The sequence below is a fragment of the Caretta caretta genome, chromosome 5, assembly GCF_965140235.1.
Source record: "Caretta caretta isolate rCarCar2 chromosome 5, rCarCar1.hap1, whole genome shotgun sequence".
NCBI lineage: Eukaryota > Metazoa > Chordata > Testudines > Cheloniidae > Caretta > Caretta caretta.
The window spans coordinates 69,111,718-69,125,439 of record NC_134210.1 but is presented as its reverse complement, the minus strand read 5'-3'; the positions used below and the strand labels follow the sequence as shown (position 1 = coordinate 69,125,439).

The 13,722-nt window shown below is 41.8% G+C and overlaps 1 protein-coding gene across 2 annotated transcripts in view; it reads left to right on the top strand.

Annotated features, from left to right (window-relative positions):
* Positions 1–13,722, top strand: part of FBXL17 (F-box and leucine rich repeat protein 17) — a 497,308-nt gene that overhangs the window by 409,363 nt on the left and 74,223 nt on the right. Inside the window, exon 8 of one of the 2 annotated variants that reach the window (XM_048849607.2) lies at positions 12,662–13,223. The exons of the other annotated variant lie outside the window; for it this stretch is intronic. Coding sequence (XP_048705564.1) covers positions 12,662–12,747 — 86 coding nt within the window. The 3' untranslated portion in view covers positions 12,748–13,223. Of the gene's footprint in view, positions 1–12,661; positions 13,224–13,722 lie in introns of those variants that run through there. 2 annotated transcript variants of the gene reach the window in all.

Sequence of the window (13,722 nt, the reverse complement as noted above, 5' to 3'; positions counted from 1 at the left end):
TGTAAAGACACACATGGCATATGGGAAAATTTATTGCAGCTTTTAGTCACAACCAATTGAACTACAGTGAACCTAAGCCAACACTGGAAGTTCTAATTGGGCCTAAGCTGTACCAATGTGCATTGGTAACCCACACCATTCAGAGCCAGCTTCAGTGATTCACTGGGCTTGACACCTTATTCCCTAGAAATGGTCCAACATGGTAGGCTGACCATTCATAAAGGAACTCTTCTTCCTGCTGCCCCAAATCCATTATCATTATTTATTATTTGTATTGCAGTAGCGCATGGGAGTCCTCATCAAGGAGCAGAACCCCATAGTGCTAGATGCTGTAAACACAGAATAACCCCCCACAGAGATACAGTCTAAATATAAAACAAGAGACAGCAGGTGGAGACAGACAGATGGGAGAGTACAAGGAAACAATGAGACAACATTGGTCAGCATGATAGATTGCTGATAGATTGCCCCAGAAGCTTAACTGTTGTCATGGTTTTGTAGGCATCTTGGAAAGGGAGTTTTCAGCAGAGTTCAGAAGGAGCATAATGAGATAGCTTGGCAGATATCTAAGGTGAGCTCCTCCCAACTGTGAGGGGCAACAGGAAAGCAAGAAGAGAAGCAGGAAAGAACAGAGGTGCTTCTTTGAAAATTTCACAAATGGACAATGGAGGCTGGCATCATTTTCCAGTTGGAGGCAGGAGCCAATGTCTTGATAGTGAATAAAAGATGACAGTAGGGTGGGGATGGACCAGGAACGGCCTTGAAAATGAAGCAAGTAGCTCATGTTTGATGTGATAGAGGATGGGGAGCCAGTGGAGGGATTCAAAAAGAAATGTGACATGGTCAAAGCAACAGTCTAGAAAAATGATCTTTGCAGCATCATTCTGAATGGATATGAGTACAGCAAAATTGAATTTGTCAAGGCCAGAGAAAAGGAGGTTGCAATAACTGAGATGCGAGATGTTGAGAGCCTGGGCGACAGGTTTAGCTGTGTGGATAGAGAGGAAAGGCCACATTTTAGGGCTTGTCTGCACATGGAGTTATTCAATACCGGGGACTGCTATTCTTAAATAACTCTGTGTGGACACTCTTATAAGGGTGCCTTGATCCTTTTAGCTTAATATACTTGAAAGTGGGCTAAATAGCTAAACTCCCTTTGTACTTAAGACCTGTTATGCAGAAAGAATTGGTGAGATTTAGACATAGCCTGGATGTGAGGGGTCCCAGCTGAAGATGATGCCTCGGTTATGGGCAGGAGTGTGGAGTGGCCCACAGCGACTGAGAAAGGCGGTGGAGGGAAGATTAAGAGCTCTGTGGTGCTATATTTATGCATACATCACATATGTGGAGGTGATATCCATGTGAAATATTTCTCTCACTTTCATTCTATGGCCCAGGGACTTATTGTAACATTCCAAACTCCTGAGCAACTCAAACAGCTGCTGTTTATTCCCCTTCAACTCCCACCCCCAATATGAAATTTTCCATCAGAATTACACAGCCCAAGATCTAGGAAGGCAAGATTCAGTCCTGCATCAAAAATAACTTTTCTATATAGAAAATGTCTGATATTGCCTTCCAAAGTGTCCAGATTTTATTTCATCAGAGGAGTAGGGAGAGAACTGTAGAGCAGTTAAATACAAGTGTATTACTGTGGGTACAAAACATGGTTTTGCACAGTGAGTTAGAGCATCTCTCTCAAAAGATGCTGTGCCCCTCACACCTAACTAGTCCATTGTGTTAGCAGTATCATCCATGTTCAGCTTGTTGCAGGACACAGGTCTCACCAGCTTCTCCTGCTATTTAAGATGACTTAAGTGACTGTCCATCCTGCAAATATGTACATATTGTCATACAAAGAAAAAGGCAACGTTTTGAAACTTCTTATTAGAATTCCAATATTGCCAGTATCGGTATACTGTATTATTTCTGGAATTACAATGACCATTTATCAATTGGCATCCCTGTTTTCCATGTGGTAACTGACAAACAGATAGCAGACAGCAGACCACCGAACCCACATATCATTACACTATGGATCTCAGTTTGTTCCATTGACTGACCAAATCATGAATATATATTTTAAGTACCCAAACTTATTAACTGTATAATGTGTGCTCCATAACTGCCATGTTTATTGCTTTCTATATACTTCATACATTGTATACATTTATTTCATTTATGTTTAAAATAAAACATAAAAGCATTTATAAGCTACCAATGTGGCGGTATCTGAGTGCATTTTATATGTCTTCGATTTAAAGTAAAAATATTTCCCAAATGCAGGAAGAATATAATCATGATCCCACACAGCATCATAACTTTAAGAAGAATAATGAAAATCTTGCTAGTAGAGTAAATACTAGGGCCACACGAGTGAAAAGCCATGTGGTGCGTCTTGCAGTTTACTGAATATAGCTGGGCTTGGATTTAGATATACTTCTGGCAGAAGTGAATTTCAGAGATGATTATGATGACTCTCTCAAATTAACTAAAGAGTCTGGGAGAAATGCAGTGTAGTAGGATAGAGGGAGTGATAGTTTCTGAGGTAACTGGGCCTTCACTCATTTAGGACTATAATTATATTGTATAATATATGATGTACATGCTATATGTTCCTAATACACTATATAATCATATGTGAGTATATTTTTATTGAAGTTTTTTTACAGGACCCATGGGCCTGATCGAAAACCCAGTGAAGTCAATGAAAAGTCTTTCATTGACCTATTTATTTAAACAAAGAATAAATCCAAGTCTCTTGAAGCTCTTGCCATAAATTACCAAAACACCAAACTCCTATTCACCCCACAATTCTGATTTCCCTCAAAAACCAACCTCTGCAGCAGCCAGTGTAAATAGACACATTTCAGCATGCTCTGAAGATCCATAGAAAGGCTGTGTTAGACTGGGGGAAGCCTGTTCCACAGCCAAGTGCTCCTTACAGAAATGCTTTACTGACTGCTCCCCACTCCCCATTGTAAATCACAGGCCTCCAGTGTGGGTGCCTTGCTGATCACAACTGTAACAATATGGTTTTAGATGAGGTCCTACATGAATGGCAGTGATAAATTTTAAAAAACGCATTGGCTTACTGTAGTATATTATCTTTTTTTCTGTATAAGGTATGGTTTTTAATACCACAGATGGCAAAGTCATGGATGAATTATGATTATATATTTAATGTGTCAAAAGTAAAAGTTATATCTCAGGGTTACTACTTTCATATAATTTATGAAATATGGGGACTGCAATGATTGATTTTTCAAATTTTAGAAACGCTTTACTCTATATACGTATGTTTGGGTTTGGCATACAGCACAACTGGGATTTTTTTTCCTCTCAAAAAGTTTCCCTGCTGGCGGGGATTATTTTGTTTTGTTTTTTTAACGCAAAATACTGAATTTTGGAATTGGTTAACTCCAGTGGTAATACTGAGTATTAGCATGATAAGATTTGTTATAGCGTCAGATGTGTGGAATGTGATCTGTGCCTATTGAAGGTTCCTCCGTATTGGGGAAATCTTTAGCTTAGGGAAGCCAACTAATTTATGACCCTTTTGTGCCTCTAGAATAATGCAAAGGGGCAGTATCGTGGGAGACAATAAAGCCTCTGGTTCACATTAAGCTTGCAGAGTCATGCTTTTCTAATTTTTACCAAACCTTTTTGATTGCTTAGCACCACTCAATGGAAGTTAGTGGACCATTTGACAAGACATACACAGAGCTCGATTACACAGCCCTTCTTTGGGGCTGGTGTGGAGCAGCATACCGGTGCATACCGGTGGGATGCTCCCAGAGGAATTGTACATCAGCAGGGCAGAATTACTCCACGAGTTCCCCAATGTTATGCTCCCGGCTTGTGGGCATGGAGAGGATAGGGAGAGAGGGGTGTTAATGGTCTTTGTAATCCTTGCCCTTGCCCTCCTCTTTTATTAATTTATTATTTTGAGGCACTGAGGAGCCCCAAGAGGAGCAGGGTAAATCAGCCCCCTGATTACAGGGACTATTCTTACAGGTGAACCTCCTGTGTAACACCGTAAGGGCCAGGCACAATCTGTCCAGTAGTAAATATATCACTGATCCTTCTTGCCAAATGATCCATAAAGAGGCTAGAATGATGAAAAGTATAGAGAAGTGATTAAATGTCTTCCATGGCAACACATAGAAATTGTATCCTTTTCTCCCTCATCCCTCCTGAAAAATATTATTTTGCTTCCAAGCAGGGCAAATGCAAGAATTGTGAATTCTAGAAAGATGAAAGGTGATTGCAAAAACTCCCATTGACGTCAATGGGAGCAGAATCAAGCCCTATAACTTAGACGTGATTGGAACAACATAAAATGCAGGCTAATAGCAATAACATTAAAACACTGAATGTACTAAGGATATTAGATCAGGAAGGATAGATTTCAATTTACTGTAACAAAGAGCCATCGTCTTGTTCTCAGTGTTAGAATAGCAGAATTTCTTAAAGCAATGCCCATGGTGATGTTTTATGCCACATGTGAATGGAAGATGACTCGTCTCTGTGGCACTTAAAACATGATGAGAGGAAAACTCAAACCATTAGTTCCCGTGAGTTACATTTTTCAATTATGTTTGATACACATATGGTTGTTACAGTACTAACAGTGCCCCTTGTTGCTGGGGTAGTTTTAGCCCTTGCTTCTTTGTGGTTGCCCATGCTTGACAGGATATGCAGAAGCATGATTCACTGCAGAGAGTTATGAAGACAGATTTCAGTGCTGTGAATTATCATTTTTTCTGCAGTAACATTACTATTTAGATACAAAAAGTAATATGTCATGATAAAGGTCTTATGATGTACTCTTCTGTTGTTCTGGTAAATCAGGAAGAAAATCAATTTAGGCACTTCTGTACTGGCCTCAGCTATGGTAAATCAATTTACCTTTTCATTTAAAAGATGTAATGTTTATTTCATTTAGAAACTGGATTGCATTTAGTGACATTTACATTATAAGCATAATATAATATGTAAAACAATAAAGGGCAAACAAACATTGTTTCCAGTGATGGAGATGCAAAAATTAACAATCCTGCTCTGTTTTTGTATAGCTGGATGCTGTTGTCATGTTTCAAGGTTACATGATTGAAACATGCAGGACAAGAGTATAGATTTGCTTTATGTTATGTACATTGTATTTTAAGCATGCAAAATGAAAGCCATGGACTGTGTTACTTTTTGAGCCTTCCTACAGTAAAATGCAAAAGGTTTGCACACTTCTGGTTTTGCTGCTCTAATTATGTGATTTTTTTTTCCATTTTATAGTGAGTTTTATAATGAAATACCATCAAATACATAGTGCAAAGAAGACTGATCACAAATTTAAACGAAAAATTCAATATAATTATATTTATGTAAAAAAGAAAAGAGACAATATATTTTCGATAAATATTTTTTCTATCAGTTGAAATAATATAGGTTACGTATTAAATCAGAAAATTGTCATTTTAATATAACAGCTAGGTTGTTAATGTAGATTTTTGTGTTTTGATGCTATTATTTTATTTGGTTTCTGTGGTTCTCATAACAGATAAAAAGAAAGATGTTTGAAATCATAAAATATATTTATAACACAAATTCTAGTTCTGTGAGTAATGAAATAATGATGAATTAGGCTACATACCCACTCACTGACCTGAGAATAATAACCCCAAAATAGACCTTTTTAAGTATAGTTAATACTCCTCCTATATCATAAATAAAAGACAGAAAGAAATGGGAAAAGTTAGCTTTGGTAGCATTAATATGCAGGCATGTTTGTTGTACTGCAGGGTTGCATATATTTAATTTGTTGACCTGGCACCCAGTTTTGCAAACCTCTATTGATATTAATAGTCCTGTTGAAGCTCCCTGTGTGATCTATGTGCAAAAATTGTTGTTTATAGCAATTGATTAAGTAAATTCTCTTTACTTATCTACATATAAAACCTTTATATTCATTAGTTATACTTAGAAATCATGACTGTAGTCTACAGTTGCAATTTTTTGAGGGAGAAAACATGAGTTATCAGTTCAAGTTATCCCTATCTGTTTTATGTTAGACCTTATATAATTTTTTATCCCTGTGTCAGCAATGGAAATTAAGCACATTTTCTGATAGCCAGCTGGGCTTTTGATTTAGTAGGATTGATATTCCAGCCTATTTTGTTCTCTAATTGGATAAATAAAGATATAAATCAACCAAGAAGTTAATATCTATGACATTTAAAAAAAAATCCAAGTTTTGATACAGAAGAAAGTGTTTTAATTGTTTCTCAGCACAGTTAAGTATGTCACCCACCATGAGAATTGTTAAACATCTCTAAATAAAGAAGTATTGCAACTACAAATCTTCATGAGATTATAACTCTTTATAAATGAAAATTAAATAAACATCAAATAAAGAGACTTACTCTGATCCCTTTGGGAACAAATCAAGCTACAAAACAAGAAACAGTTAGTGACGTAATATTGAAACACCAGGGAAAATATAATTGCTGATCAATAAAATAAACTCTTATGTAGTTAAAGAGAGTTTCTAACTAGACGTCCCTTTCACAAGAGAAAATTAATTTTAATATTATGAAAAACAGTTGCAAAACTAAAAAAGAAAAGTTTAAAAGGCAATCTAGCAAAGTCAATATCTGGCAAATCAGATATATTTATGAATGATTATACTGATCTGTAGTTACACAGTATAGCTCGGGGTGGGCAAACTTTTTGGCCTGAGGACCACATCTGGATGGGGAAATTGCATGCAGAACCATGAATGTAGGGCTTGGGCAGGGGGTTGGGGTGCAGGATGGAGTGAGGGGTGTGGGAGGGGGTGGAATGTGCAGGAAGGGGCTCAGGGCAAGGGGCTGGGGCAGAGCAAGGGTGCAGAGTGTAAGAGGGGGCTCAGGGCAGTGGTGCAGGTGTGCGGGAGGGGGGCTTAACGGGTTGGGGTGCAGGGAAGGGTGCAGAGTTTGGGAGGGGGCTCAGGGCAGCGGATTGGGGTGCAGGCAGAGCGCTCAAGGCAGGAAGTTGGGGTGTGGGGTGCAGGAGGGGTTCAGGGTGTGAGCTCCGGCCCGGCACCACTTACCTGGAGCGGCAACGGGGTGGCAGCAGCGTGCACTGGGGCCAGGGCAGCCTGCCTGCCTGCCTGCCCTGGCCCTGGCCCCATGCTGTGCCGCTCCAGGAAGCGGCTGGCACCATGTCCCTGCGGCCCATGGGGGATGAGGCCAGAGAGCTGAGCATGCTGCCCTTGTCTGTGGGTACCTTCCCCGAAGCTCCCATTGACCACAGTGCCCCGTTCCTGGCCAATGGGAGTTTCGGGGGAGGTACCCACAGGCAAGAACTGCAGGTGGAGCCCTCTTCCCCCCTTCCCCAGGGGCCTCAGGGACGTGGTGCCTTCTGCTTTCTGGAGTGGCACGGGGCCCACGGCGCCACTAGGGTGGCAATCCCACTGGCCAGATCCAAAGCCCTGAGGGGACAGATCCAGCCCACGGGCCATAGTTTGCCCACCCCTGGTGTAGCTGGATCAACCATAATAAAAATGTGACTTAGAAAACGCCAGTAAGTGTAGTTTAGTTTTTGGCCCGAGGGCCACATCTGGGTATGGAAATTATATGGCTGGTTATGAATGCTCCCAGCCAATGGGAGCTGCAGGGGCAGCACGCGGTGCCTCCTGGCTGCCCCTATGCATAGGAGCCAGAAGAGGGACATGCTATTGTTTCCAGGAGCTGCACAGAGCTGTGGTACACACGCGTGGAGCAGCCCCTGACCGCACGGAGTGGCTCTCGACCCCGCTCCCCACTGGAGTGTGGGAGCGGGGCAAGCCCCAGATCCCACTCCCCAGCACAAGCTTGAGGGCCACATTAAATCGGCTGGCGGGTCAGATGTGGCCAGTGAGCTGTAGTTTTCTCCCTCTTGTTCTAGACATTCTGTGCCTGAGGGGCTTCTGCAGATCCCTAAAAAAAAAAAAAATGTAAATATGCTCTTAAGGCCAAATCCCCGGGGCAGGGCACGCTGAGATATCTCAGGGGTCCATTCCTCTTCCAGCACCATTACCCTCGAGACATAGGGCGGAGGAGTCTGCAGTCCTGGGATCACAGAGTGGCTGGGATTTTGACATACAAGATCGCCCTCTCTCTGTTCTAAAGCTCCTGCAGTACTTTGGGAAAACGCTGTGACTGCATGGAGATGCAGGCTTACCTGTGAATTTCCTTGTTTTTCTGCAAAAAGAAAAGGAGGACTTGTGGCATCTTAGAGACTAACCAATTTATTTGAGCATAAGCTTTCGTGAGCTACAGCTTCGTGCATCCGATGAAGTGAGCTGTAGCTCACGAAAGCTTATGCTCAAATAAATTGGTTAGTCTCTAAGGTGCCACAAGTACTCCTGTTCTTTTTGCAGATACAGACTAACACGGCTGCTACTCTGAAACTTGTTTTTTTGGACTGAATTTCAATCTGAATGCCCTTTTAATATCATAGCGCTATCTATCTCACTGTTTTTAGAAACTGAAAAAAGATTATAAAGTGCATCTCAAAAGGAAGCAAGAGAAATACTTCTCCTGCTCTTCTGAATGAGTATTGAGAGTGACCACAAATGTGTAGCACTTCAACGGAAGGCACTGTACAGTGTCCAATATGACTTTAATTATTCTTATCCTGTTACGTGCCTATAGATATTTCAAAAGCCCAGCAAGAAAGGCTATAAAAATATAATGAAGCCTTAAAATTATACAGGTATAAAAGCTAAGCATATGGCTGTTTGCTAGAGGATATGTTAATAGTGATATAGCATATGGGTACCCATATGGGAAAGAATTGCCCTGGCAGTGCTTTGGAGATTAGACTAATATATCACTACTAAGCAGCTGTAAAACCCAGTTCCTTGGTCACCTGTTGATTGTTACTGGTAGTTATGCAAGGTGCTTCTCTATAGCTGCAAGGTAGAATGTAGACCAGATATTTGTGAAGACAGAAATTATATATTTATAAAATATCGTGTATTGGAATAGAGTCACAAAATGTCTAAGTTGCAAGTCAATAATAATGTGCTTTTCTGCATTAAAGAATACATTTTTCTCGCTTTTATTAAAACACTGTATAGAATTTCAGTAGTGACTCCATAACTTTATATTTCTTAATGTGACTCATGAAGCATTTTCTCTTATTTTGTGTCTTTGGTACAGAAATTTGGCATGCTCCTCCCTGTGTTCACAATTGACAGGCAGCAGGAACTGTCATGTAGCAGAATTTTTCCTGCCTTATTTGTGCTCATTCTTTCTCCTGTTGTGACTTTTTGACCCCAGTTTTTTCATGGAAACAGTAGCATCAGGAAGTACTCAAGTACTTTCTTCTGTATACAAACCTGCATTTTTACAGGCATGCTTAAGTGTGAGCATGTGGATTTCCTTTACATTCAACTATGGCAGCATCAGTATGGAATTTCCTGAGCTTTTGCCCCCAGGGATAGGGATTTGGGGGGCTAATGTTTATTGTTGTTTGTTCATTTATTATTTGGTATAGCATTAGGAGTATGTTTTACAGACCCTGAAGAGCTTACAACAAGATATATTCGTTCTTATCCATGCCTGGGGAAAAATGAATACCTGCAGGAAATTCACTGGCTCCACCACCTGGCACTCTGACTAATCTGCAGTTTTAATGGGATTAAGGGAATGCTGAGGCAATATTATGTATAACTCTATTACAGCAACCTTCTTCCTGTACTGCACCTTAATTCTTTGCTGAAGAACATATCAGAGTTCTGTCTTTTCATGACTTTTCAGAAAGTATCACAGAGTTGAACTCCAGGGCTATTGTAAATAAAATATTGATCAATAGGTGTTAATCATTTCCAGTCAGCTTCAAAGAGAAAATACCATACAGTTTCTTAGTAAACAAATATTTAATACCCACAGAAAACATTGTAAATAGTATAAAATATTGTAAATAGTATTTGCAATATGAATAACTTTTAAACTGATATGCAGTAGATCAACTAGTGTTCCTTACACAGATTTTCCCACTTTGTTGCCATTACGTATATTCGCATGTAAGGTTCCAACATAACATTTACACACATATAAACACATTCCCCTTTGATCTTCTCTTGGAGATGATTTCTTGGTCTTTATGGAGTGGCCATAATATGTAGTGTGCGTCACTTGGACTCTTTAGAGCTTGAGCAGAAAGGCAGCATTTCAGTCCTTTCAAAATACTTCAGAACCCTGTCACCAAACAATCAATCTGGGGATCTCTAGTAACATTCAAGACATTGGGTTAATAGTTCACTGGTCCTCAGTTGCTGGTGAAAGAAATATGTACCCTGTATCCAAAGTGGTACGTATATTGGGACCCAGCCCTCACAGCAGACTCATCTCCACATCTTGTGTGGATCAGCTAAGTCCACAGGACTGCCTTTAACTCCTATATTTATAACCTCTTTCCCCTGTGGCTTATGTTTCCTTCTTGGTTACATCAGTTTGTAGTAGTGAAAATCACCTTACACTTGGTATATCAACAGCCATCCCCACTCCTTGTTTTACAAACAAACACTAACAGATTTTCTTTGGAGGTCTTTTTTTCTACAGGTGTTACTAATTAAATCTTATGATATTACAGCCTAGGGTGATACGGTTGCACGCTATACTCAATCCAATATTAAAGACTAGCACAGAAAACCCAAGGTTCTTTCACGGTAACCTTTCTGGATGTCACCATGTCGTCCCTGAGCCCACTTTTTCCCACCCTTACTGCTAAACTGAGCACCTGGTTTCAGTCATTCATACATAACAGCCCTTAAGATGTCTCATTCCAAGCAGTGTCCTGACATATCAATATAAATTTAAAAACTGCAACTTCAGAACAGCCTTCTAGTAGATCAAAGATATTCTTCCTAGAATAAATGAGAAGCAGAAATGTAGCAAAATACTCATCAGTAAGCAAATTTTGAGTATGTCCCAAATAAAGCCACAGAAAACAACATTAATGCAAGATTCATGCTAGAAAAAATTTGCTGTTAAAGAGATGTAAAACCTGTGATAGAGATGGCACATTACTTCAACAGATATACTTATCCTTTTGAGCCCTGGTCTACACTACGAGTTTAGGTCAAATTTAGCAGTGTTAGATCAATTTAACCCTGCTCCCGTCCACACGACGAAGCCATTTTTGTCGACTTAAAGGGCTCTTAAAATTGATTTCTGTACTCCTCCCCAACGAGGGGATTAGCACTGAAATCGACATCACCAGGTCGAATTTGGGGTAGTGTGGATGCAATTCGATGGTATTGGCCTCCGGGAGCTATCCCAGAGTGCTCCATTGTGGCCGCTCTGGACAGCCCTTTCAACTCAGATGCACTAGCCAGGTACACAGGAAAAGCACCAGGAACTTTTTAATTTAATTTCCTGTTTGGCCAGCATGGCGAGGTCATCAGCAGAGGTGATCATGCAGAGCTCATCAGCACAGGTGACCATGCAGTCCCAGAGTCGCAAAAGAGCTCCAGCATGGACCAAACGGGAGGTACCGGATCTGATCGCTGTATGGGGAGATGAATCCATGCTATCAGAACTCCGTTCCAAAAGATGAAATGCCAAAATATTTGAAAAAATCTCCAAGGGCATGAAGATATAACAGGGACCCACAGCAGTGCCGCATGAAACTTAAGGAGCTCAGGCAAGCCTACCAAAAATCCAAAGAGGCAAACGGCCGCTCCGGGTCAGACCCCCAGACATGCTGCTTCTATGATGAGCTGCATGCAATTCTAGGTGGTGCCCCTACCACTACCCCAACCCTGTACATGGACTCCTGCAAGGGGGGAGTCTCACACAACAGAGATGAGGATTTTGGGGACGAGGAAGATGAGGAGGAGGAGGATGAAACCATTCTCCCCGACAGCCAGGAACTATTTATCACCCTGGAACCAATACCTTCCCAATCCTCCCAAGGCGGGCTCCCGGACCTTGAAGGCAGAGAAAGCACCTCTGGTGAGTGTACCTTTGTAAACATAATACATGGTTTAAAAGCAAGTGTGTTTAATGATTAATTTGCCCTGAAGACTTGGGATGCATTCATGGCCAGTACAACTACTGGAAAAGTCTGTTAACATGTCCAGGGATCGAGCAGAAATCCTCTATGGATATCTCAATGAAGCTCTCCTGGAGGTACTCCCGAAGCCTTTGCAAAAGGTTTCTGGGGATGGCAGCCTTATTCCGTCCTCCATAGTAGGACACTTTACCATGCCAGGCCAGTAGCACGTAGTCTGGAATCATTGCATAACAAAGCATGGCAGTGTATGTTCCCGGTGTTTGCTGGCATTTAAGCAACATCCGTTCTTTATCTCTCTGTGTTATCCTCAGGAGAGTGATATCATTCATGGTCACCTGGTTGAAATAGGGGAATTTTATTAAGGGGACATTCAGAGGTGGTTGTTCCTGCTGGGTTGTTTGCCTGTGGCTGAGAAGAAATCATCCCCGCTGTTAGCCACGCGGTAGTGGGAGGGGTGAAGAGATGATCCCAAAGAACTGGGGGGGGGGGCACGCAACCTTTTACCAAAAGCACATGTGCTTTGTAATGTTAACAGCTTAGTTCACTGTGAAAGAGTCTACCCATTGTTCTCTGAAATGTGTCTTTTTAAATACTACTCTCCCTTTTTTTCCTCCCACAGCTGCAAATGTTTCAACACTCCCCCTATCATCTCCATCCCAGAGGCTAGCACAGATAAGAAGGCAAAAAAAATCGCACTTGCGATGAAATGTTCTCTGAGCTCATGCAGTCCTCCCGCACTGAAAGAGCTCAGCAGAATGCGTGGAGGCAGAAAATGGCAGAGTCCAGGAAAGCACAAAATGAATGTGAGGACAGATGGCTGGAGCAACAGCAGAGGTGGCGGCAGCGTGATGACAGGAGGCAGGATTCAATGATGAGGCTACTGGAGGATCAAACTGATATGCTCCAGCATATGGTTGAGCTGCAGGAAAGACAGCAGGAGCACAGACCGCCGCTGCAGCCCCTGTGTAACCAACTGCCCTCCTCCCCAAGTTCTATAGCCTCCTCACCCAGACGCCCAAGAATGCAGGGGGGGAGGGGCCCTCCAGGCACCCAACCACTCCACCCCAGAGGACTGACCAAGCAACAGAAGGCTGGCATTCAATAAGTTTGGAAGTGCAGTGTGGACCTGTCCTTCCCTCCTCCACCACCCTACCCAGTGCTTCACTCCTCCCCCACCCCTCCTGGGCTACCTTGGCAGTTATTCCCCTATTTGTGTGATGAATTAATAAAGAATATATGAATTTGAAACAAGAATGACTTTATTGCCTCTGCAAGTGGTGATCGAAGGGGGAGGTCAGTAGGCTTACAGAGAAGTAGAGTGAACCAAGGGGGCAGGTTTTCATCAAGGAGAAACAAACAGAACTGTCACACCGTAGCCTAGCCAGTCATGAAACTGGCTTTCAAAGCTTCTCTGATGCACAGCTCACCCTGCTGTGCTCTTCTAACCGCCCTGATGTCTGGCTGCACATAATTAGCGGCCAGGTGATTTGCCTCAACCTCCCACTCTGCCATAAACATCTCCTCCTTACTCTCACAGATATTGTGGAGCACACAGCAAGCAGTAATAACAATGGGAGTATTGTTTCGCTGAGGTCTAACCGAATCAGTAAACTGTGCCAGCGTGCTTTTAAACATCCAAATGCACATTCTACCACCATTCTGCACTTGCTCAGTCTATAG